The 27582-nt window shown below is 42.8% G+C and overlaps 1 protein-coding gene across 2 annotated transcripts in view; it reads right to left on the reverse strand.

Annotated features, from left to right (window-relative positions):
- Positions 1 to 27582, reverse strand: part of dnajc10 (DnaJ (Hsp40) homolog, subfamily C, member 10) — a 263701-nt gene that overhangs the window by 14980 nt on the left and 221139 nt on the right. For both annotated transcript variants that reach the window (XM_034185983.1, XM_034185982.1), the window contains 3 exons: positions 21074 to 21127; positions 1246 to 1393; positions 1034 to 1156 (listed from right to left, as the gene is read on the reverse strand). In XM_034185983.1, coding sequence (XP_034041874.1) covers positions 1034 to 1156; positions 1246 to 1393; positions 21074 to 21127 — 325 coding nt within the window. The remainder of the gene's footprint in view (positions 1 to 1033; positions 1157 to 1245; positions 1394 to 21073; positions 21128 to 27582) is intronic.

Below are 27582 nucleotides of genomic sequence, written 5' to 3' on the forward strand. Positions count from 1 at the left end.
TTAGTAAGAGATGAACAGTCGTTAACCTGCAAATGAACTAAATCTTTGAAACAGTTTATCACTGTTGATAATAGACCAACAGTCGTTAACGTGCAAATTAACTAAATCTTTCAATCAGTTTATAACCGTTAGTAAGAGACGAACAGTCGTTAACCTGCAAATTAACTAAATCTTTGAATCAGTTTATAACCGTTAGTAAGAGACGAACAGTCGTTAACCTGCAAATGAACTAAATCTTTGAATCAGTTTATCACTGTTGAAAATAGACCGACAGTCATTAACCTGCAAATGAACTAAATCTTTGAATCAGTTTATAACCGTTAGTAATAGACGAACAGTCAACCTGTAAATTAATTAAATCTTTGAATCAGTTTATAACTGTTAGTAACAGACGGACAGTCAACCTGTAAATTAATTAAATCTTTGAATCAGTTTATAACCGTTAGTAACAGACGGACAGTCAACCTGTAAATGAACTAAATCTTTGAATCAGTTTATAACTGTTAGTAACAGACGGACAGTCAACCTGTAAATTAATTAAATCTTTGAATCAGTTTATAACCGTTAGTAACAGACGGACAGTCAACCTGTAAATTAATTAAATCTTTGAATCAGTTTATAACCGTTAGTAACAGACGGACAGTCAACCTGTAAATTAATTAAATCTTTGAATCAGTTTATAACCGTTAGTAACAGACGGACAGTCAACCTGTAAATTAAATCTTTGAATCAGTTTATCACCGTTAGTAACAGACCGACAGTCGTTAACCTGCAAATTAACTAAATCTTTGAATCAGTTTATCACCATTGATAATAGATGGACAGTCGTTAACCTACAAATTAACTAAATCTTTGAATCAGTTTATAACCGCTGATAACAGACCGACAGTCGTTAACCTGCAAGCTGACTAACTGTTCAAATCCTTGTTTGCCTGTCCGTCTGTTTTTCACTGAATCCCAATAAAATAATTCTGTATATTTTCTTTCTGTTTGATGCCAGCTGTTATGATATGAAAATCGTTCTTGTTCTCACCCTCTTCGTTCCCATGTGGGGGTAAAATCTGACAGTTGGATAAGCGGAGACTCCGGCTGACTGACAGGTCTGATAATGAGCTTGACAGTCCAGCTTCCCTCCCCGAACCTCTCCTTTGAGGACCTGTCAATCAAATGCACATCCTCCCTCTCAGTGATCAATAATGTTCATCATAGTTATGTCTGACAGGTGATTATGTGTACAGGACTCACCCGGACCAAAACCTCAAACTCTGGTGCAAAGTGCTGACAAGGTCCACACCAAGGAGCATAAAAATCCACAACCCAGTGATCCTGACCAGACAACACCAAAGTCCGAAAAGACTCTGGAGTCAGATCCACTGATGCTCTCGGCAACGAGCTGCAGAAAAATCAGACAAATTCAGTAACAGTAATACTAACAGTCATTCGGATCACAAACATGCTGTGGGGAACAAAACTGTCATTGAAATGTCATTTTTGAAACTGTAGAATTCCTCGTTTCAAGAGCTGATCTGGGATCAGTAACTTCATGGACAGAAGTCACGCGTTCTGTTTGGCTGGAACTCTTTCAGGCGTCTGCTAATCTGGATTTTCATTCGGCTTCCCAAAACAAAGCTGCACTTCAAGGCCGCTGTGATAAAAACCTCCTGGAAGAAGAACAACACTCATGCCTCACTCCCCTGGTCTCCCCCCGCTCTCAGCTTCTCCAGCTCTGACGTTGACTGTGGACAGTGGACTGTTCAGGGCTGGGCCCCTCCTCCCTCCAGAATGGACGAACAAGGCCGTTGATGGCGCCTAAAGGCGGCCTCCGGGTGTTCTGTCTGATAACTGGACTCTTACAAATCTCGGTCGTCGTCTCTCGTCCTGTTGTGTGTGATCATTGTTCATTGTGCTGATGGTTTTTTTTTCCCTTCATTGTTGCTGCATGATTCAATGCAGCAGCAATGAAGGTTTTTCTTTCCCAAGTTTTACCTTGTGTGTGCTTTTTATGTGTTCATGTACCGGGCCGGCTTATGTGTGTTATGTGTGTGTTGTCTGTCGTCATGAGGCTGGTCATGGTTTGCTCAGCCCTGCTGTTGACCTAAGGCAGGATATACATCTGGAGCTGGTCCCCGGGCGCCTAAAGCCGACTTCTGCTCCTAACTGGCAATTAGGATGGGTTAAATGCAGTAAACATATTTCATTGTGCAGGGAACATGTTCCTTTGTGCATATGACAATAAAATTCTTTTGAATCCTTTTGAATCCTCTGAATCCAAACCATCACCTCCCAGTCGTCAGGACCGTTTGTGCTCGTTTAGCTTTAGTTCTGTTGTGTGGAAATTGAGATAGCTGAAAGGAGCAACAATTCCCCATTTTGAAAACGCATCGGCGGGCCACTTTATTTTCCCTGTTTTCACACAATTCACAAACTTTTATAACAGCTCGGCCACGACCATCTTTAACCTCACAGGAGTTCTGACAGGAAAAACACCACAGGGGGTTCAAACAGCTTGTCATATGCACATTCACTCTCTTGCTTGCCTCTATTGGTGGTTGGCTCTCACTGCGGTATTGTATCACTTCCTGTTCCGGAGCACAGCGGTGTTTTTCTGTATCTGTTAGCTGTTTAATCTGCCCAGTTAGATTGATCTAGTTATCTAGATTACGATTTGTTTCCCAGTGTAATCTTTACATGCCTTAACTAAAGCACTCCTGCTGAATCACCTCTAAATTATTTACACATTATTCACTTTGCGTGTTTTTAGGAATCCGCTAGTTTAGCGTAGCTACTAGCTCTTAGCCGATTTAGCATGGCGGCTTCTCCTGTCTCTCCCGCACTTTTCTGCTCTGGGTGTGAAATGTTTAGTTATTCCTCGGCCTCCTTTAGCAGTAACGGTACTTGTAATAAGTGTAGCTTATTTATAGCTTTGGAGGCCAGGCTGGGCGAATTGGAGACTCGGCTCCGCACCTTGGAAAATTCTACAGCTAGCCAGGCCCCTGTAGTCGGTGCGGACCAAGGTAGCTTAGCCGCCGTTAGTTACCCCCTGGCAGATCCCGAGCAGCCGGGAAAGCAGCCCGACTGGGTGACTGTGAGGAGGAAGCGTAGTTCTAAACAGAAGCCCCATGTACACAGCCAACCCGTTCACAATTCTAACCGTTTTTCCCCACTCGACGACACACCCGCCGAGGATCAAACTCTGGTTATTGGCGACTCTGTTTTGCGAAATGTGAAGTTAGCGACACCAGCAACCATAGTCAAATGTCTTCCGGGGACCAGAGCAGGCGACACTGAAGGAAATTTGAAACTGCTGGCTAAGGCTAAGCGTAAATTTGGTAAGATTGTAATTCACGTCGGCAGTAATGACACCCGGTTACGCCAATCGGAGGTCACTAAAATTAACATTAAATCGGTGTGTAACTTTGCAAAAACAATGTCGGACTCTGTAGTTTTCTCTGGGCCCCTCCCCAATCAGACCGGGAGTGACATGTTTAGCCGCATGTTCTCCCTGAATTGCTGGCTGTCTGAGTGGTGTCCATAAAAAAAATGAGGTGGACTTCATAGATAATTGGCAAAGCTTCTGGGGAAAACCTGGTCTTGTTAGGAGAGACGCCATCCATCCCACTTTGGATGGAGCAGCTCTCATTTCTAGAAATCTGGCCAATTTTCTTAAATCCTCCAAACCGTGACTATCCAGGGTTGGGACCAGGAAGCAGAGTTGTAATCTTACACACCTCTCTGCAGCTTCTCTCCCCCTGCCATCCCCTCATTACCCCATCCCCGTAGAGACGGTGCCTGCTCCCAGACCACCAATAACCAGCAAAAATCTATTTAAGCATAAAAATTCAAAAAGAAAAAATAATATAGCACCTTCAACTGCACCACAGACTAAAACAGTTAAATGTGGTCTATTAAACATTAGGTCTCTCTCTTCTAAGTCCCTGTTGGTAAATGATATAATAATTGATCAACATATTGATTTATTCTGCCTTACAGAAACCTGGTTACAGCAGGATGAATATGTTAGTTTAAATGAGTCAACACCCCCGAGTCACACTAACTGTCAGAATGCTCGTAGCACGGGCCGAGGCGGAGGATTAGCAGCAATCTTCCATTCCAGCTTATTAATTAATCCAAAACCCAGACAGAGCTTTAATTCATTTGAAAGCTTGACTCTTAGTCTTGTCCATCCAAATTGGAAGTCCCAAAAACCAGTTTTATTTGTTATTATCTATCATCCACCTGGTCGTTACTGTGAGTTTCTCTGTGAATTTTCAGACCTTTTGTCTGACTTAGTGCTTAGCTCAGATAAGATAATTATAGTGGGCGATTTTAACATCCACACAGATGCTGAGAATGACAGCCTCAACACTGCATTTAATCTATTATTAGACTCTATTAGCTTTGCTCAAAAAGTAAATGAGTCCACCCACCACTTTAATCATATCTTAGATCTTGTTCTGACTTATGGTATGGAAATAGAAGACTTAACAGTATTCCCTGAAAACTCCCTTCTGTCTGATCATTTCTTAATAACATTTACATTTACTCTGGTGGACTACCCAGCAGTGGGGAATAAGTTTCATTATACTAGAAGTCTTTCAGAAAGCGCTGTAACTAGGTTTAAGGATATGATTCCTTCTTTATGTTCTCTAATGCCATATACCAACACAGTGCAGAGTAGCTACCTAAACTCTGTAAGTGAGATAGAGTATCTCGTCAATAGTTTTACATCCTCATTGAAGACAACTTTGGATGCTGTAGCTCCTCTGAAAAAGAGAGCTTTAAATCAGAAGTGCCTGACTCCGTGGTATAACTCACAAACTCGTAGCTTAAAGCAGATAACCCGTAAGTTGGAGAGGAAATGGCGTCTCACTAATTTAGAAGATCTTCACTTAGCCTGGAAAAAGAGTCTGTTGCTCTATAAAAAAGCCCTCCGTAAAGCTAGGACATCTTTCTACTCATCACTAATTGAAGAAAATAAGAACAACCCCAGGTTTCTTTTCAGCACTGTAGCCAGGCTGACAAAGAGTCAGAGCTCTATTGAGCTGAGTATTCCATTAACTTTAACTAGTAATGACTTCATGACTTTCTTTGCTAACAAAATTTTAACTATTAGAGAAAAAATTACTCATAACCATCCCAAAGACGTATCGTTATCTTTGGCTGCTTTCAGTGATGCCGGTATTTGGTTAGACTCTTTCTCTCCGATTGTTCTGTCTGAGTTATTTTCATTAGTTACTTCATCCAAACCATCAACATGTTTATTAGACCCCATTCCTACCAGGCTGCTCAAGGAAGCCCTACCATTATTTAATGCTTCGATCTTAAATATGATCAATCTATCTTTGTTAGTTGGCTATGTACCACAGGCTTTTAAGGTGGCAGTAATTAAACCATTACTTAAAAAGCCATCACTTGACCCAGCTATCTTAGCTAATTATAGGCCAATCTCCAACCTTCCTTTTCTCTCAAAAATTCTTGAAAGGGTAGTTGTAAAACAGCTAACTGATCATCTGCAGAGGAATGGTCTATTTGAAGAGTTTCAGTCAGGTTTTAGAATTCATCATAGTACAGAAACAGCATTAGTGAAGGTTACAAATGATCTTCTTATGGCCTCAGACAGTGGACTCATCTCTGTGCTTGTTCTGTTAGACCTCAGTGCTGCTTTTGATACTGTTGACCATAAAATTTTATTACAGAGATTAGAGCATGCCATAGGTATTAAAGGCACTGCGCTGCGGTGGTTTGAATCATATTTGTCTAATAGATTACAATTTGTTCATGTAAATGGGGAATCTTCTTCACAGACTAAAGTTAATTATGGAGTTCCACAAGGTTCTGTGCTAGGACCAATTTATTCACTTTATACATGCTTCCCTTAGGTAGTATTATTAGATGGTATTGCTTAAATTTTCATTGTTACGCAGATGATACCCAGCTTTATCTATCCATGAAGCCAGAGGACACACACCAATTAGCTAAACTGCAGGATTGTCTTACAGACATAAAGACATGGATGACCTCTAATTTCCTGCTTTTAAACTCAGATAAAACTGAAGTTATTGTACTTGGCCCCACAAATCTTAGAAACATGGTGTCTAACCAGATCCTTACTCTGGGTGGCATTACCCTGACCTCTAGTAATACTGTGAGAAATCTTGGAGTCATTTTTGATAGGATATGTCATTCAAAGCGCATATTAAACAAATATGTAGGACTGCTTTTTTGCATTTACGCAATATCTCTAAAATCAGAAAGGTCTTGTCTCAGAGTGATGCTGAAAAACTAATTCATGCATTTATTTCCTCTAGGCTGGACTACTGTAATTCATTATTATCAGGTTGTCCTAAAAGTTCCCTAAAAAGCCTTCAGTTAATTCAAAATGCTGCAGCTAGAGCACTGACGGGGACTAGAAGGAGAGAGAATATCTCACCCATATTGGCCTCTCTTCATTGGCTTCCTGTTAATTCTAGAATAGAATTTAAAATTCTTCTTCTTACTTATAAGGTTTTGAATAATCAGGTCCCATCTTATCTTAGGGACCTCGTAGTACCATATCACCCCAATAGAGCGCTTCGCTCTCAGACTGCAGGCTTACTTGTAGTTCCTAGGGTTTGTAAGAGTAGAATGAGAGGCAGAGCCTTCAGCTTTCAGGCTCCTCTCCTGTGGAACCAGCTCCCAATTCAGATCAGGGAGACAGACACCCTCTCTACTTTTAAGATTAGGCTTAAAACTGTCCTTTTTGCTAAAGCTTATAGTTAGGGCTGGATCAGGTGACCCTGAACCATCCCTTAGTTATGCTGCTATAGACGTAGACTGCTGGGGGGTTCCCATGATGCACTGTTTCTTTTTGCTCTGTATGCACCACTCTGCATTTAATCATTAGTGATTGATCTCTGCTCCCCTCCACAGCATGTCTTTTTCCTGGTTCTCTCCCTCAGCCCCAACCAGTCCCAGCAGAAGACTGCCCCTCCCTGAGCCTGGTTCTGCTGGAGGTTTCTTCCTGTTAAAAGGGAGTTTTTCCTTCCCACTGTAGCCAAGTGCTTGCTCACAGGGGGTCGTTTTGACCGTTGGGGTTTTACATAATTATTGTATGGCCTTGCCTTACAATATAAAGCGCCTTGGGGCAACTGTTTGTTGTGATTTGGCGCTATATAAAAAAAAATTGATTGATTGATTGATGCACAGCAGGAATGCACATTGCCCATCACCCGCACAGGGGTCGAGACAGGAAACCTCAGTGTGTTAACACCAGCAGAACAGGTTAAAGCCCCTTTCACACCGGGGCTGCTCCCAGTTGCTCCCGGTTGCGTCGTGCGTCGTTATGACGATGCCACGTGGAAGCAACCTAGTGCTGAGACGATGCAGCTCGATGCCACAACAGCGTGAGGGGCACAAACAAAAATTAAACATGTTTAATTTTTTTTTGCGTCCTCTGCTTGACGCAGAATTAAGTGGTTTCAGCGCAAGTCAGAGCAACAGGACGGTACTCAGCGTGACTGGAAGCCACACACTCACAAGACAACGTTACCTGACGCCAATTTATGATTCCTGCTGTGTTCCATTGTTCCCGCAGTATAAATCACGCAGGATTGTTTTTATACTGTTTACTCAATGCAGTAAAACTACACGCTAAAAAAAAAAGACCACAGGAAAAAAAAAATGCTGATTGCAGCTGCAGCTCCTCTCTGTGTGCAGCTGTCTGGTGAAGAGAGGCACCGTGAAGCAGCTTCTTCTGTCTCAAATGTGTTTAAATAAAATCCATAAAAGTCCTGCTCACAGACTGATTGCCAGAGACATCCAGTAAAAAGTCCGGACGTCTCTGGTGGTTGGCTCTCACTGCGGTACTGTATCACTTCCTGTTCCGGAGCACAGCGGTGTTTTGCTGTATCTGTTAGCTGTTTAATCTGCGGTTAGATTGATCTAGATAACTAGATAATGATTTATTTCACAGTGTAATCTTCACGTGCCTTAACTAAAGCACCCTCTCTGCTGAATCACCTCTAAATTATTTCCACATTCTTTGTGTATTTTTAGGAATCCGCTAGCTTAGCGCAGCTATTAGCCCTTAGCCGGTTTAGCATGGCGGCTTCTCCTGTCTCTCCCGCACTTTTTTGCTCTGGGTGTGACATGTTTAGTTATTCCTCGGCCTCCTTTAGCAGTAATGGTACTTGTAATAAGTGTAGCTTATTCGTAGCTTTGGAGGCCAGGCTGGGAGAATTGGAGACTCGGCTCCGCACCTTGGAAAATCCTACAGCTAGCCAGGCCCCTGTAGTTGGTGCGGACCAAGGTAGCTTAGCCGCCGTTAGCTGTTCCCCAGCAGATCCTGAGCAGCCGGGAAAACAGGCCGGCTGGGTGACTGTGAGGAAGAAGCATAGTTCTAAACAGAAGCCCCGTGTACACCACTAACCCGTTGACATCTCTAACCGTTTTTTCCCCACTTGGCGACACACCCACCGAGGAACAAACTCTGGTTATTGGCGACTCTGTTTTGAGAAATGTGAAGTTAGCGACACCAGCAACCACAGTCAATTGTCTTCCGGGAGCCAGAGCAGGCGACACTGAAGGAAATTTGAAACTGCTGGCTAAGGCTAAGTGTAAATTTGGTAAGATTGTAATTCACGTCGGCAGTAATGACACCTGGTTATGCCAATCGGAGGTCACTAAAATTAATATTGAATCGGTGTTTAACTTTGCAAAAGCAATGTCGGACTCTCTGGGCCCCTCCCCAATCGGACCGGGAGTGACATGTTTAGCCGCATGTTCACCTTGAATTGCTGGCTGTCTGAGTGGTGTCCAAAAAATGAGGTGGGCTTCATAGATAATTGGCAAAGCTTCTGGGGAAAACCTGGTCTTGTTAGGAGAGACGCCATCCATCCCACTTTGGATGGAGCAGCTCTCATTTCTAGAAATCTGGCCAATTTTATTAAACCCTCCAAACCGTGACTATCCAGGGTTGGGACCAGGAAGCAGAGTTGTAGTCTTACACACCTCTCTGCAGCTTCTCTCCCCATGCTATCCCTCCAATACCCCATCCCCGTAGAGACGGTGCCTGCTCCCAGACCACCAACAACCAATAAAAATCTATTTAAGCATAAAAATTCAAACAGAAAAAATAATACAGCACCTTCAACTGCACCACAGACTAAAACAGTTAAATGTGGTCTATTAAACATTAGGTCTCTCTCTTCTAAGTCCCTGTTAGTAAATGATATAATAATTGATCAACATATTGATTTATTCTGCCTTACAGAAACCTGGTTACAGCAGGATGAATATGTTAGTTTAAATGAGTCAACACCCCCGAGTCACACTAACTGCCAGAACGCTCGTAGCACGGGCCGAGGTGGAGGATTAGCACCAATCTTCCACTCCAGCTTATTAATTAATCCAAAACCCAGACAGAGCTTTAATTCATTTGAAAGCTTGACTCTTAGTCTTGTCCATCCAAATTGGAAGTCTCAAAAACCAGTTTTATTTGTTATTATCTATCGTCCACCTGGTCGTTACTGTGAGTTTCTCTGTGAATTTTTAGACCTTTTGTCTGACTTAGTGCTTAGCTCAGATAAGATAATTATAGTGGCCGATTTTAACATCCACATAGATGCTGAGAATGACAGCCTCAACACTGCATTTAATCTATTATTAGACTCAGTTGGCTTCGCTCAAAATGTAAATGAGCCCACCCACCACTTTAACCATACTTTAGATCTTGTTCTGACATATGACATAGAAATTGAAGACTTAACAGTATTCCCTGAAAACCCCTTTTTGTCTGATCATTTCTTAATAACATTTACATTTACTTTAATGGACTACCCAGCAGTGGGGACTAAGTTTCATTACAGCAGAAGTCTTTCTGAAAGCGCTGTAACTAGGTTTAAGGATATGATTCCTTCTTTGTTATGTTCTCCAATGCCATATACCAACACAGTGCAGAGTAGCTACCTAAACTCTGTGAGTGAGATAGATTATCTCGTCAATAGCTTTACATCCTCATTGAGCACAACTTTGGATGCTGTAGATCCTCTGAAAAAGAGAGCCTTAAATGAGAAGTGCCTGATTCCGTGATTTAACCCACAAACTCGCAGCTTAAAGCAGATAACCCATAAGCTGGAGAGGAAATGGCGTCTCACTAATTTAGAAGATCTTCATTTAGCCTGGAAAAAGAGTCTGTTGCTCTATAAAAAAGCCCTCCATAAAGCTAGGGCATCTTACTACTCATCACTAATTGAAGAAAATAACAACAACCCCACGTTTCTTTTCAGCACTGTAGCCAGGCTGACAAAGAGTCAGAGCTCTATTGAGCCGAGTATTCCTTTAACTTTAACTAGTAATGACTTTATGACTTTCTTTGCTAATAAAATTTTAACTATTAGAGAAAAATTATTCATAACCATCCCAACGACATATCTTTATGTTCGACTGCTTTCAGTAATGCTGGTATTTGGTTAGACTCTCTCTCTCTAATTGTTCTGTCTGCGTTATTTTCATTAGTCACTTCCTCCAAACCATCAACATGTCTATTAGACCCCATTCCTACCAGGCTGCTCAAGGAAGCCCTACCGTTAATTAATGCTTCGATCTTAAATATGATCAATCTATCTTTATTAGTTGGCTATGTACCACAGGCTTTTAAGGTGGCAGTAATTAAACCATTACTTAAAAAGCCATCACTTGACCCAGCTATCTTAGCTAATTATAGGCCAATCTCCAACCTTCGTTTTCTCTCAAAAATTCTTGAAAGGGTAGTTGTAAAACAGCTAACTGATCATCTGCAGAGGAATGGTCTATTTGAAGAGTTTCAGTCAGGGTTTAGAATTCATCTTACACAGAAACAGCATTAGTGAAGGTTACAAATGCTCTTCTTATGACCTCAGACAGTGGACTCATTTCTGTGCTTGTTCTGTTGGACCTCAGTGCTGCTTTTGATACTGTTGACCATAAAATTTTATTACAGAGATTAGAGCATGTCATAGGTATTAAAGGCACTGCGCTGCGGTGGTTTGAATCATATTTATCTAATAGATTACAATTTGTTCATGTAAATGGGGAGTCTTCTTCACAGACTAAGGTTAATTATGGAGTTCCACAAGGTTCTGTGCTAGGACCAATTTTATTCACTTTATACATGCTTCTCTTAGGCAGTATTATTAGAAAGCATTGCTTAAATTTTCATTGTTACGCAGATGATACCCAGCTTTATCTATCCGTGAAGCCAGAGGACACACACCAATTAGTTAAACTGCAGGAATGTCTTTCAGACATAAAGACATGGATGACCTCTAATTTCCTGCTTTTAAACTCAGATAAAACTGAAGTTATTGTACTTGGCCCCACAAATCTTAGAAACATGGTGTCTAACCAGATCCTTACTCTGGATGGCATTACCCTGACCTCTAGTAATACTGTGAGAAATCATTTTTGATCAGGATATGTCCTTCAATGTGCATATTAAACAAATATGTAGGACTGCTTTTTTGCATTTGAACAATATCTCTAAAATTAGAAAGGTCTTGTCTCAGAGTGATGCTGAAAAACTAATTCATGCATTTATTTCCTCTAGGCTGGACTATTGTAATTCATTATTATCAGGTTGTCCTAAAAGTTCCCTGAAAAGCCTTCAGTTAATTCAAAATGATGCAGCTAGAGTACTGACAGGGACTAGAAGGAGAGAGCATATTTCACCCATATTGGCCTCTCGTCATTGGCTTCCTGTTAATTCTAGAATAGAATTTAAAATTCTTCTTCTTACTTATAAGGTTTTGAATAATCAGGTCCCTTCTTATCTTAGGGACCTCATAGTACCATATCACCCCAATAGAGCGCTTCGCTCTCAGACTGCAGGCTTACTTGTAGTTCCTAGGGTTTGTAAGAGTAGAATGGGAGGCAGAGCCTTCAGCTTTCAGGCTCCTCTCCTGTGGAACCAGCTCCCAATTCGGATCAGGGAGACAGACACCCTCTCTACTTTTAAGATTAGGCTTAAAACTTTCCTTTTTGCTAAAGCTTATAGTTAGGGCTGGATCAGGTGACCCTGAACCATCCCTTAGTTATGCTGCTATAGACTTAGACTGCTGGGCGGTTTCCATGATGCACTGAGTGTTTCTTTCTCTTTTTGCTCTGTATGCACCACTCTGCATTTAATCATTAGTGATTGATCTCTGCTCCCCTCCACAGCATGTCTTTTTCCTGGTTCTCTCCCTGGTTCTCTCCCTCAGTCCCAGCCAGTCCCAGCAGAAGACTGCCCCTCCCTGAGTCTGGTTCTGCTGGAGGTTTCTTCCTGTTAAAAGGGAGTTTTTCCTTCCCACTGTCGCCAAGTGCTTGCTCACAGGGGATTGTTTTGACCGTTGGGGTTTTTCCGTAATTATTGTATGGCTTTCCCTTACAATATAAAGCACCTTGGGGCAACTGTTTGTTGTGATTTGGCGCTATATAAATAAAATTGATTTGATTTGATCTCCAGTCCACTCATGGACGGTTCGTTCACGCCCGCACGTTAACAATTAAAAGAAAAAAAACTCTTTGGCCGCAAGCAGTTAGTTCCGTGTTTTTCCCTTAAACTCTCTCATCACAGTTAAAAAAAGGACATAAGTCCTGCTCACAGACTGATTGCCAGAGACAGGACATGTCAACATCAAGTAGAACTCCAGACATCTCAATATTTACTCACGGACGGTTCATTCAGCGCGCGCGCATCTCGCAGTCAAAGGAGGAAAGATAAACTGTAATAGAAGTCAGAGCGCAGACCTGCAGCTCAGCACAAGAACAAATATAAACTAGAAGAGAAGTCAGAGTGCACAGTCTGTCTGCAGCCAAACTGTGCACTCTGACTTCTCTGTGCAGAGGACCTGCAGGCTGCGTTCTCACCTCCTCTCTGCCCCCTGCTGTGTGCACCTGACGCAGAAATTCCTGCATCATCATGATGCCACAGGAAGCAACTGGGAGCAGCCCAGGTGTGAAAGGGGCTTTAGTATGTGCTTCTCTGGGCGTGTTATGAAACAAGAAACACACTCGGCACGCTGAATTATCCAAGATCCAAATCCAAGATGGCCACAAGCACACATCCACTTTTATTTTAGTCTCAGTCTTTGTCATTTTAACTACTTAGGGGGTTTTAACTTTGGGGTGTAACTGTCAGGGATTTGGTCGGGTCAGGGCGCTGAGCCCTTGTTTTCCCCCTTTCTGTTCTTTCTGGTCTGCTTCAGCTTTGATTTATTAATATTTATTTTCATCAGGACTTATTCTGTTTTGTTTTTCTTGCTACTTTGTTTCTTTTCAAGTTTTGTTCTGTCAGTTTATGGTTGCATTATTAATTATCTCTTGTTTATTTTTGCTTTTCCTTTTTGGGCTTATGCTTGATGTCAGGTTTTGCTTTGTTTTCTGTTTTTCCACCTTGTTTTCTGAAGTCAGCTTGGGTTTAATTTAGCTTAGTACTTATCTCTACTTTCGTGTGCAGTTTTCATTAAGTTATCTCTTGTTTAGTTTTGCTTTAGTATTTTGTTCCTGTTCATGCCCTGTTCTGTGTTATATTTTATTCTATCTTATGTCTTGCCGGTTCATTGTTTCCTGTTATTCTTCACACTCAGTTATATTATGTTCTGTTCTTAGTCATTTGTTTCACCCCATGTCCTGCACCTGCCTTTATGTCTTCGTCCCTCACTTATACCTGATTATGTTCTCTCTGCACATGCCATGTATCCCTGTCTCTCACTTTAACTCTGTCTGCTTTGTGTTTCCTTTCACTCATGCTCTGTGCACCTGTTCACACATCTTTGTCTTTTCTTCTCTCCACCTTGTGTTCTCCTCCCTCACTGTCTTGCACAACACAGTATCTTTGTTTATTAGCCACGCCCCCTTTCTAGATCCTTCTCCTCACGTGCACCTCATTAACGCCACCTGTGCCTCGTTAGTCCACCTTCATTTAAACCCTCACAGTCTCACAGTCCCTTGCCAGATTAATGTTGCTTCCAGCACACTCTCCAGCCTTCTTGATTCCAGTCCTGATTAGTCTTGCCGTGTACCAGTACCTTGCTTCCTGTTTATTGGCTGTGCCCTTTTGCCTCAGCCCCAGTGCCTCAGTCCCCCAACGAGCCAGTGTTTGCTCGTGCCTCAGACCCCTGCCTGGAGATGACTACGTTTTTGCCTCACCTTGCTTGTACCTCTGCTCCGTTTTCTGACAACCTCTGTACCAAACCTCTGCCTGAAATAAACTCGATGACTACTTGTACCTCAAGGCCTGGTTCAGGAGTTTGTATCGTGGGTCCACCCACTCTGGGTGACGGGCTCCCGACGGCCATGACAGTAACTCTGGTAATTATTCTGGGTTCTCAGGATTTAGGAGGTTATTATATGGCCAGACTGCCTTATCAGCACATTTTTACTAGTCTTTTTCTCAATTTATTTTCAATTTATTGCATTTATATAGCGTCAAATCACAACAAAGTTGCCTCAAAGCGCGTCACACCAGTGAGGTCTAACCTTACCAACCTCCAGAGCAAGAACACAGGTGACAGTGGTAAGAAAAAACTCCCTCTGAGGAAGAAACCTCAAGCAGACCAGACTCAAAGGGGTGAGACAGACACAAATTACAAAACAAATATACAGGAAATGTTGCCGGTGCACAGGACAGGAGGGTTACAGAAACAGACACCACACCCATCTCTGGATGGAGCTGCACCTCAAACAGAGAGAAAAAAACAGAATCAGGCATCAGAAAGACAACAAATACAGTATAATTTGTCAGCATTAAACAACAAGAAAACCAGGAAATACGAAGGTGATCGCCGTCCACTAGCCCTAAGCTTCACTAAAAAACCCAGAATTTAGATAAAGTTCAGGCCACGGCACGCTCCATTTACTAATAGAATGAATTAAAAGCGTAAAAAGCGTAACACAAAACTGTACCAGTATGCTAGCCATATGAAAGGGAAAATAAGTGCGTCTTAAGTCTGGACTTGAAAGTCTCCACAGAATCTGACTGTTTTATTGATGCAGGGAGATCATTCCACAGAACAGGGGCACGATAAGAGAAAGCTCTGTGACCCACAGACTTTTTATTCACCCTAGGGACACAAAATAGTACTGCACCCTGAGAACACAGAGCCCGGGCCGGTACGTAAGGTTTAATTAGGTCAGCTAAGTAGGGAGGTGCCAGTCTGTGAACAATTTTATAGTCTAGTAACAGAACCTTAAAAGTGAGAGCCGTCTCTGTTGTATGGCTGGGGGGCCTGGCTGCCTTTTTGTTTCTGTCTTTTGTTTTTCCTTCCAGGTGGCTTGCATTTGGGACTGAGTGGCTGTGTTGCTGAGGTTATCAGGACCTCACCCTGATCACCTGCGGCTCGTCAGGACTCACAGCTGAGGTGCATCTATATGGATTGGAACATGATGGCATTTAAGACTGGAGTATACAGTGTGTATTTGCCAGAGACTCGACCTTGTGACCAGACTGGTGAGATCGTCGTCTCGGGAGCCATCTAATCTTCAGTGGATGCAAAGAACGTCCAGGGTTTGATGCACGGTCTGTGAAAGAGGAGGGGGTGAGGTCTCACGCTCGTCAGCACACTTCCTGAGGTACGTTAGATTTTGTGACTAACATTTATACAGTCAGTAAATGTGGTGTCCCTCACACCTTTTTATATTGAGCTGTATGTTAGTCATGTATCGGCTTCCACTGCAGTGGAGTTTTGTGAACTGGATGTTCCATGCCTGCAGGTTGGGAAGCTGATTAGTAATCAAGCCAGGAAGTGTTTGCTGTTTGTACACCTTTAAGTGTTCTCTCTGTGTGTAGAGTGTGGACTCACATAATGGTTCCTTCTTTCACAGACTCGGTTTGTTGCGGCCACCTGGGGGGTGTCGGCGGGGTCCTTGGGTCCGAACAGCTTCTGGCTCCGGACCGTTAGCGCTGCTGGGAGCGCACCACGCCAGACCGCACTTTCTTTTGTTATTTTTTGTATCACTGTTATGTATTAAATTCAGTTAGCCTTTGTACCGTGCTCTGCTTATTTCATACTGGGTCCTTCAAACGCTGGTCGGTTCTCCGAGCTGCGTCCGACACATAACAGTCTCTGTGGAATGTTATTTTCTAAAAGCAAATTGCAGTGGCTAAAAAGGATTATTCTCAGTAAGGTGGCCCACAACCTGCCGTGAAACCACCTTTTCCATAATTTTAGAGCAAAATGATAGATTTGATATCAGCCTATAGTTTTTCAATGCACTAGGGTCAAGGTTAGGGTTAAGATTATTACACAGGTCTCTATTGCAAATGAGGTGTTGACTCTCAAGAGACTGCCTGTATAAATAAAGGATAAATAAAATAAATAAATAAAATTAGATTTCTTAAGTAATGGTTTAATCACTGCAGATTTGAAACATTTAGGAACAGATCCAGAAGTTAAAGAAAGATTAATAATTTCCAGCACAGTCGGCCCAAGAGTGGGCCACAGGTCCTTAAACAGTTTTGTTGGTATAGGATCAAATACACAGGTTGTGCTTTTTGTTGACATTACAAGTTTTGTCAGCATGCCTAGTGAGATACTATCAAATTCTGTAAATCTAGGTAATACCTCAATAGTGACGCCCACCTCAATAGCAGGGTGTAGTGGCTGGGTTAAGGCATGCTGGGATATGTTTAACCTAATGTCTTCTATTTTCTTCTCGAAGTAATCCAAGAAATTTTGTGCTGTAAAAGGAAAGCGAACTACAGGTGGTTGTCCATGAATAAGTGTTGCCACCGTGTCGAACAATAACTTTGAGTTATGCTTGTTTTTATTGATCAAATCAGAGTAATAGGTCCGCTTTGTAGCCAATAATGCATGATTATAGTCTAAGATAGCATCACGCCACACAAGGTGGAATACTTCTAATTTGGAACTACACCATTTCTGTTCTAGACCTCTAGCCTTATGCTTGAGGTCACGCAAGTAATCACTGAACAAAGGTGACTGTGTTTGGGGGTGTGTGGTTTTAACAAAGGTGTAGCTTTGAGAGCTGAGTTTAAACTATCCACAAGACTGTCTACTGATTGGGCATTTGCCAAAAGTGAAGTTAAGATATCAGGCAGTCTAGCTTCGAGTTCAGTCATAGTTGAGGAGCTGATGCATCACCGTAGTGATAAGGTTGTTGTTCCACTAAACACGGCAGAGAAACTGTAAACCTAATAAGTGAGTGATCAGAGACCACTGATGTAAGAGGCATGATGTCAATATTCATGACAGCAATATCACGTGTGAGAACCAAATCCAGGGTATTTCCACTAATGTGCGTCAAGTCCTGAATGCATTGCTGAAATCCTAATGCATCCACAATTTCCATAAATGATTTGCAGAGGGGATCAGAAGGCTTATTTATATGAATGTTGAAGTAACCAAAAAAATCTTATCTGCATTAGTTGACAAGTTAGACATGAACTCACCAAATTTGTCTAAGTTGTCAGAGTATGGGTCAGCGGGCCTATATACAGTGACAAGTAATACAGCTGATTTTTATTTGTCAGAGCTTGGCAATATGTAGCATTGTGGGCAGAGCGGAGAGTCAGATGTTCAAATGAGTTATATTTGTGACCAACAGCTAATAAACTACACCTAGATTTATAAATAAGACCAACACCCCTGCCTTGCTTCGCATCATGAGGGATGTGACTAAATGTGTACGCCAGTGGGCAGGTCTCATTTAAGGGGAGGACAGCTGTAGGTTTAAGCCAGGTTTCATATAACCCAATCATATCTAAGTGATGATCCATAATTAGATCATTAATCAACAATGATTTTGAGGACAGTAACCTTATGCTAGTGAGACCCAGACTAAAGACCTCAGTGGGGTTGACAGTTGAACTGTTTGAGTTTAGGGGTGGTTCCAGAGTAGCATATATAAGATGTCTGGAAGTAGGTTTAGGTTTGAGACGCGGGTTGTAGGTAGCAGACACTGCTGGAACAACCACTGGGCCATCCTCAATTTGAACATCATCCAATGTAGTAATGGGTATTAAGATTGTAAAGCATATCCCTCTATGGTTTTTATGAACTCATCTATGGAAATAGGCCACAGTCTCAACTTGTTGAATTTTCCTCCCTGACAGATAAACTGCACTATCACCATAGTGGATTTTGTGCACTAATTTCCCTGCTAAGCTAATGGATTCCACAGCCACATTTCTCATAACCCTTGCAGGGTCTTTAATAACCTGCTCCGTGGCCTGCTGTAAAGTCCTAAGGTTACCATCCCTGTAGAGCTCTGTCTATGTTCCCAGACAAGATGGCTCTATCTATGGTCAAAGTGAACGCTGTCCGGCATCAGCAAGCCAAGGCGGCCCCACAACAAAGGCCAGTTATCAATAAAACTAAAGCCTTGCTGTCTACAAAATTGCGCAACCCACCTATTTAACAATGTCAGACTGCTAAATGCCTTATCATTACCCCGGAAGGGGAAAAATCTTTTTAACATTTCATGAATCACAGGTCAGCTAGCTGAGGTTCACTAGCTGAGGATTCTTCTGGGCTTGTGCCTGCAAGCTCCCAACTTATCTGCAGTATGCTGTCCCTGTGGTGCCATTCGGGTTTTGTCTGTGGACCTATTGGGTGTTGTGACTGCTGGTGTTTGAGGTCAGCTGTCCAAAAAGACCTGCACTGCCGTGGCTGCTGACTGCTGATGCCTTCGCTGTCAGAGGAGATCTCATGGCCTGTTGCTCCACCAGTGGCCCGTTGGGTACCAGAGTTCCTCTGGCTCCCCTGCCACTACAGCCTGCTAGCTGGAGCTGCTGCGGCCGCTAGAGCCGCTGCTGCTAAAACCATTGAGGCTTGCCGGCCCAGTCGTTGCTGGAGCTAAAGCCGTCAAGGCCTGCCACCCCACTCATTGCTGGAGCTGCTAGCTGCCGTTGTAGCCGCTTCCGACGGAGTCGTCAAGGCCCGTTGGCCCACTTGCCACTGGAGCTGCTAGCTGCCGTTGTAGCCACGACCAATAGAGTCGTCGAGGCCCACTGGTCCACTTGTCGCTGGAGTTGCCACCTTCTGTTGTAACCACTACCAGTAGAGTCATCAAGGTCCGCTGGCCCACTTGCCCCTGAAGCTGCTAGCTGCTGCTGGAGTCCTCAAGGCCTGCTCGTTCACTCGATGCTAAAGCCTACTGGCTCACTTGCTGGTGGTGCCAGCCTACTACTAGCTTGCGGGAGCTTCTGAGCTCGTTAGAAGCTGCACCCACTTGCTGCTGGAGCTGCTAGCAACCACTTTAGTCACTGCTGCTGGAGTCCTTGAGGCCTGCTAGCCCTCTTGCTACTGAAACCTGCTTAACTCTAACTGCTGGAGCCTGGCCAATTGGCCGCTGGTGTTTGCTGGCGACTGGTGCCGGGACACTGTTGGCCACTGGTCGCCGAGGATGGTCTGAAGAAGGGCTAACACACCCATTAGCTGCTCTCCAAATGTCATTGTGTTACTTAATTAATTTATCTTCTTGCTAGATTTATACTTTGCAGACAGTAACAATAGCAACAATGAATCTAATCCTTGCATTCTCATGTGTTCTGCGTTGGTTGGTACTGTTGAACTGTAGCAGTGAGATGCATAGGCACGTCCCCCACCCATCTCGTGATTTCTCCAGTTCAGGGACTTGTACCTGGTCATTATCGGCTGCTGGTAAATTGGTTTTGCATCAACTGTTTTCCTACTATCTGCCAGGATTAAGTCGATCAAATCTTCTTACACTGATGTGTGTATCAGTCTTGCAGGGCAGTTTTATACACACAGGAAATTCACCCATTGACATGAAAATCTCCAATACAGATAACGAGGGCTGAATTTTTAACATAAAGAGGAAATCTTGTCTGGGAATTTTCAGCCTAATCAAGGTCCCTCACCCTCTCTGAAAAATGACGACAACCCTCATAGTATCAGAGCCAGATCAGGCCTTGGCATCTTACATTTAAAAGTCAGGAGCCTGCTTCCTAAAACTGGTTTAGTACAAATCTGGGTATCAACAACAGATTCTTATATCCTCGTGTTGTCCGAGATTTGGTTGAGTAAATCAGTCTTGGACTACGATATTCTATCAATAGCTACCATGTTTTCTATTGTCATCAGCCCAAGAAAGTTGGCGGTGTAGCCATTTATATAAAGAACAAGATTAATGTGACTCTCCTCTGTATCAATTAGCAAACAGTTTGAATTTCTGGCATTGAAACTTGAATTCCAGCAGAAACAGTCCCTCATGGTCAGGGGCTGTTACAGGCCCCCCTCAGCCTGCTGCGAGGCTCTACTTTCTCTAAATAACTGTGGCTCAGGGCTAAATCCTGGTGATCAGGTGCTAGTGGGAGACGTAAACCTTGATTGGTTGTCTTCAGACTCAGATAGCCTAAAATCTATCTGTGACTCACTGACTCTAAATGAATTAATGGTCAGTCCAACTCAGCACGATATCAAACATCCCTCTAGATCGTTAATTCTCAATTTAATAATAACAAATGCCCCCACAAGTATTCTGATGTTGGGGTGTTTGGGAACAGTTTGAGTGACCATTGTGTGATTGCAGTAGTTAGAAATACCGAACTCCCCAAAACCAAAACACACATTTTATTTAAAAGAGATTTTAAACGTTTTTGTGAGCGGGCTTTCTTATATGATCTGTCTGTTATCGAGTGGAACTGAATATCTCTCTTGGCTGATACTGAATTGGACTGGCAATATTTTTTTATGATTAGGGTGATGTAACACAGTGGTAAACATACCACTGTCCCAGCTTTATTGAAATGTGTTGCAGGCATCCATTTCAAAATGAGCAAATATTTGCACAGAAACAATAAAGTATAATATAGATTTTTATGATTTTATTTATGATGAATTCTTGAAGCTAATTAATAAACATGCTCCACTGCGTTTATTCAGAATTAAGGGATGAGGCATGGTCCCTTTAAAAGAAAGGGATGCATTAAACCTCCTTCATGTGTTGTGATTTGGTGCCGTAAAAACTACTTGAATTAAATTTCTTTCAACATTTAAGTCTTTCCTCTGCCAATAAGTAAAACATGCTTTTGTTACTTTTGGTCCCAAACAAGTGTTTTATGAAGTCTGTGTCCAGCAAATGTGTGTCTCACCTTAGTGTCCAGGCTTTGAGCGAATGTGCATCTCTATGCCAACCATTATAGGTCCTGTAAACAACCAACAATCAATAACACAATCAATACACTGAGATCTAAGATTAAAATAAAACAATCAATCATTAAGAATTACAGTGACTTTGTGAGCCTATAGTTCATGAGCTTCAGGGTGGAGATGCAGAGATGACCCTCACTGTGATGATATAGGTGAGACCTGTCTCTGCACCACATCACAGACGCTAGGACTGTTTTATTGATTACCTATCAAATATGACACAGATGCACGAAATTCCGAGATCATTTGCAAAGACTTGACAATTTTTAAAAGCTGATTGCCCAAGTCATCAAATGACATGAATGAAGTCTCTCTCAAGCTCTGCAAAAGTGCCATACCATCTGTGATGTGTGCGGTGCTGACAGCTGGGGGCAATCTCTACAACACTCAACAAGTTCCTTCAAGTCGCTTGGCCAAGTCAGACTGAACTGCTTTCCTCATCATGCCATTGTCATGAAACAGAGATGGTGGTGGCCAACTCATGTTGTGGTACAGTTTCAAGGTTGATGTCTCGAAACTGATAGAACCAGCATCCTGCGAAAGAGTACTTTGGAGTCTACAGGAAGCCTGTCTTTGGTCTTTGTTGACACTGGCTTTTTCATGCCAGCAAATGCGAATGTCTTGGTGCAAGGCACTGGGTCCCAGAAAGCTTTGGCCTTGGTGTTTTTTACAATACGTTGACTTATGAAATCCTGACTTTTGCTGACTGGTGCTCAGTACATCAGATGCCACATGTCCTGTGGCAATGTTGATGAGCTCCGATGGGACTGTGTGTAGATCAAATGGGTTTTGGCATTGAGTTGCAACATCCATAATGCGCTCAACATCAAGCTTGTCTTTGGTTAGCCTTGATTTTCCAAGCTCCTGATGTTGTTGATTTGGCCTGGCTTCAGAATGAGTCAGAGACTTGAATCCTTTTTTATATTCTGCAGTGATGTGATGTGTAATCAGCCAACGAGACAGTGCATCTTTACGCAGTGTGATCCCAACTACTCCACCTTTGCTTTTACCTATCTCTGTTTACAGTTTGTCCCACTTTAAAGATATATTTTAACAAATTAAGCAAATGATAAATGTGCATTGAACATGTTATATTTTAAATCAATACAAAGGAAAAAATGAAGTAAATCTAATGGAAAATGGCAAATTGTTTATGGAAAAACTTGAATTTTTTTTTCAGATAATAAATTGGAAATAGAGTGTTGTACACTGGACAACTGGATTCCTGATACTTAAAAACATGGGCACAGACACCAAAATCATGTCTCTAGCTGTTGTAGAAGTTAACAGTAAAAGTGTGATTTTTCGAGAGCATAAGCGCATATGGTGTCTGTGCGTTGTAATGGTGTCCTTGAGTTTTTTGAAAGGTGCCTATAAATGGAATTTATTATTACTATTATTACAACTCCAATTCCAATGAAGTTGGGACGTTGTGTAAAATGTAAATAAAAACAGAATACAATGATTTTCAAATCCTCTTCAACCTATATTCAATTGAATACACCACAAAGACAAGATATTTAATGTTCAAACTGCTAAACTTTATTGTTTTTGTGCAAATATTTGCTCATTTAGAAATGGATGCCTGCAACACATTTCAATAAAGCTGGGACAGTGGTATGTTTACCACTGTGTTACATCACCTTTCCTTCTAACAACACTCAATAAGCGTTTGGGAACTGAGGACACTAATTGTGAGTGTCATGATTGGGTATAAAAGGAGCATCCCCAAACATCTCAGCAGTTCACAAGCAAAGATGGGGTGAGGATCACCACTTTGTGAACAACTGCGTGAAAAAATAGTCCAACAGTTTAAGAACAATGTTTCTCAATGTTTAAATGCAAGGAATTTAGGGATTTCATCATTTACAGTCCATAATATAATCAAAGATTCAGAGAATCTGGAGAACTTTCTACATGTAAGCGGCAAGGCAGAAAACCAACATCGAATGCCCGTGACCTTCGATCCCTCAGGCGGCATTGCAAAAAAAAAAAAAAAAGACATCATTGTGTAAAGGATCTTACCGCGTGGGCTCAAGAGCACTTCAGAAAACCACTGTCAGTTAACACAGTTCGTCGCTACATCTACAAGTGCAAGTTAAAACTCTACCATGCAAAGTGAAAGCCAGACATCAACAACATCCAGAAACACCGCCGCCTTCTCTGGGCCCGACTTCATTTGAAATGGACAGATGACAGACACAAAGTGGAAAAGTGTGCTGTGGTCTGATGAGTCCACATTTCAAATTGTTTTTGAAAATCATGGACATCGTGTCCTCCGGACAAAAGAAGAAAAAGACCATCCAGATTGTTACCAGCACAGAGTTCAAAAGCCGCATCTGTGATGGTATGGGGGTGTGTTAGTGCCCATGGCATGGACAACTTGCACATCTGTGATGGCACCATCAATGCTGAAAAGTACATCCAGGTTTTGGAGCAACACATGCTGCCATCCAAGCAATGTCTTTTTCAGGGACGTCCTTGCTTATTTCAGCAAGACAATGCCAAGCCACATTCTGCACGTGTTACAACAGCGTGGCTTCGTAGTAAAAGAGTGCGGGTACTAGACTGGCCTGCCTGCAGTCCAGACCTGTCGCCCATTGAAAATGTGTGGTGCATTATGAAGCACAAAATACGACAACGGAGACCCCGGACTGTTGAACAACTGAAGTCGTACATCAAGCAAGAATGGGAAAGAATTCCACCTACAAAGCTTCAACAATTAGTGTCATCAGTTCCCAAACGCTTATTGAGTGTTGTTAGAAGGAAAGGTGATGTAAAAGGGGGGGGTCATGTGGGTTCACCGAGCAACATGGACGCTTGAAAGAGCTCTCCCGATTGAGGCCCTCGAGTTTACTTGATTTTGCTATCAAAATCCGCTTCTCAGTAACGAATGGTTGTTACAGGCCAACCGTAAAAGTTATCGGGTGGAGTGGTGTTCGTTTTGGAGTGAACAATGACGACCAGGACGGCAGCAGCTAAACAAAGTGTGGTAGCTAGCAGCGCGGCGGCTAATCCGAGGCCCGCTAGCAAAACTGTGGACTCTGGTGTGTTAATGGAAATACAGCAGTCTCTACAGAAAACTATGGAAGAAATGGCTAGAGTTGGTCAGCTTCTGGCAACTCTACAAAGTGATGTGAGTGAAGTGAAGCAGGTTAATGTGGAGCTACGTGGTGATATGGACGGAGTCCTGTGGAGACTGGAGGAGGCAGAGCAACGCATTTCCGAGCCGGAAGACGATTGCTTCTCCAATTGGTAAATAAAAGCACAAAAGATGCGAGGAACTCCATCAGGCAGTAGAGAATGCAGCTAACCAAGATAGACGCCAGAATTTACGCCTGATTGGGTTGAAAGAGAGGATGGAGAACGGAAAGGTAGAAGAGTGTGTGTGAAATATAATTGTTGAAGCACTTGGTGTTGAGCTCGACCTGATACAGTTACAGTGGGTGCACCGCACACCTGTGTCGATACCGGAGAACAATAAACCACCGAGACCGACTTGGAAAGAGAACGGGTGCTTGCCGCGAGGGAGAAGTATAACAGAAAAGAGAGTATCATGTGGAAAGGCTGCAAGCTGTCATTTTTCCCTGATATGACCAGGGAAATGGCGGAAAAGAGGAAAAAGTTCACGGACATCAGACGGAAGTTGAACGAGCTGGATGTGCTCGTAAGTGGCTTATAATAATAATACATTTTATTTATAAAGCACCTTACATTTCGCAAGCAAATCTCAAGGCGCTACCATAAAAATACAATAAAGCACAAAAAAAAAAAACAATTAAGAAAAAGCTTTTAAGAACAAGTATGTGTTTAAGTGTTTTTTAAAAGTTTCAGCTGACTGTGGCACCGTAGGGGTGCAGCCGTCTGGAAGGCCCTATCTCCCATAGTGCGGAGTTTGGCCTTTGAAAACTGGAGTTGGTGACTGTCAGCAGAGTGAAGGTGATGTGATGGATTGTAAGGACTGATCAGATCTTTAAGGTACACCGAAGCGCTGCCATAGACACACTGATAGGTCAAGAGACAGATCTTATATTCAATCCTGAACCTAACAGAGAGCCAGTGGAGGTTTTTAAGGATGGGTGTGATGTGCGTGGACCTGTGCACCCTCGTCAGGATGCTAGCAGCGCAGTTCTGAATATACTGCAGTCTCTGCAGGCTCCTGCCAGGTATCCCGACGAGGCGTGCATTGCAATAGTCCAGCCTGGAGGAGATAAAAAGCATGGACCAGTTCTCAGCATAAGGTGGGGAAAGGGAGGGACAGAGTTTGGCAATGTTCCGGAGATGAAAGAATGCAGTTTTGCAGAGGTGCTGATGTGGATTTCAAATGACGGGTGGGGATCAAACTGTATTCCAAGGTTAGTGACAGAGGAATTTAAGGGAATGTTGTGGCCGGCAAATGAAAAAACAGTCAGAGGCAAGGACCGAAGTTGGTAAGGGGTCCCAATGAGCACACCTTCGGTTTTATTCCTGTTAAGCTGAAGAAAATTGTCATTCATCCACGCCCCCATCTCCTCCAAGCAGGCCATAAGAGCAGTTAATGAAAGTGAGGGCAATGTAGTGTCCAATCTGACATAGAGCTGAGTATCATCAGCATAGCAATGAAAGGCAACTTCATACCTGCTGATGATGTGGCCTAGGGGGAGCATGTTGATGGAGAATAATGTGGGACCGAGGACTGGCCCTTGAGGTACTCCACAGGTGACAGTGTGGGCCCTCGACCTGGCTCCTCCCAGAGCCACATACTCAGATCTATCAGTCAGGTAGCACCGAAACCACTGGAGTGCCGTGTGGGAAATGCCACTAAAGTATTGCAATCGGTGGAGTAGAATGGTCCACAGTGTCGAAAGCGGCTGAGAGGTCCAAGAGTAATAAAAGAGATGGAGAGCCCTGGTCAGAGGCTATCCGCAAGTCATTGGTGACTTTAACCAGGGCTGTCTCTATGCTGTGTGCAGTGCGAAACCCTGACTGAAATATTTCATAAAGACTATGCAAGTGTAGGTGATTATGAATTTGGGTGGCGACGTTTTCCATAATTTTTGAAAGAAAAGGGAGATTGGAGATGGGCTGGTAACTAGATAGAATATCAGGATCAAGAGAAGGTTTCTTTAGCAGAGGCTTGATAAGAGCCGTTTTGAGAGAAGTTGGGAGATATCCAGTTTGCAGCGAAGAGTGTATGATGGTAGTGATGAGAGGGATTACGGAGTTGATACTCGATTTAATCAGGGCAGTAGGGAGGGGGTCAAGAGGACATATCAAGGTCCTCATTTTCCTGATGAGGGCCTCAACCTGTCCCTGTGTGGGAAGGGCAAAATGAGAAAAGATAAATGCTGTAGTTAGGAGGGTAGATGGCAGAGTACTGTGAGATGTTAAACTAGAATGGATGGTATCAATTTTTGAGATGAAAAAAATCAAGAAATTTATTACACTGATTTTCTGTACTGGTGTTGGTTACATGACTTGGTGGACCGAGGAGATGGTTTACTGTTTTGAAAAGTTGTTTGGAATTTCCTGGACTATTCTTTATGATATTAGAGAAATATTGGGACCGTGCAAAACTGAGCAATTTAGCATATGACCTCTGATGTTCCCTGTAAGCATCCTTGTGAACCGTTAAACCTGTGGTGACAAAGCGCCTCTCGAGAACCCTCCCAGCCGCTTTCTGTCTACGCAGCGCACCAGTGTACCATGGGGCAGAGCGACTGAAGGTTACAGATCATGTCTTCAGAGGGGCATGAGTTTCAAGCATCTGTTGAAGTCCAGTGTTATAGTGATCCACAAGTCCATCAAGAGAGGTATGATGGGCAGACATATTCCAAGGTTGTGCACATGAACATTATTGATGGGGAAATTTGTGATGATCAGATCCAGGGTTTGCCCTTTTATGTGCGTAAGGTCTGTCACATGTTGTATCAGATTTAGTGTGTCTAGCAGTTGTGTGACATAACACCTTGTGGGTGAGTGTATATGAATATTGAAATCACCAAGACTTATAACATTATTGAATGTTGTACATACTGACAGAAGTAACTCATCCATCCATCCATTTTCTTCCGCTTTATCCGGAGGAAACTCATCTCAGCCGCTTGTACTCGCGATCTCGTTCTTTCGGTCATGAGCCAAATCTCATGACCATAGGTGAGGATCGGAACGTAGATCGATCAGTAAATCGAGAGCTTTGCCCCCCTACTCAGCTCTCTCTTCACCACGACGGTCCGATACAGCGACCGCATCACTGCAGATGCTGCACCGATCCGTCTATCGATCTCATGAAGTAGTAGCTAGAAGTAACTCATTTAGTTCTGAAATGAAACTTGGGTGGGGTTTAGGTGGCCGGTAAATGAGGATGGCTGTAAAATGGAAGGGTTTTGCACATGTGAAAGCCATACATTCAAAAGATGTCAACTTTGGCAGAGTGACAAGAGACAGGTGCAGATCTGAGTGATATATAACT

This window comes from Thalassophryne amazonica, chromosome 14 (assembly GCF_902500255.1).
Source record: "Thalassophryne amazonica chromosome 14, fThaAma1.1, whole genome shotgun sequence".
NCBI classification, from domain to species: domain Eukaryota; kingdom Metazoa; phylum Chordata; class Actinopteri; order Batrachoidiformes; family Batrachoididae; genus Thalassophryne; species Thalassophryne amazonica.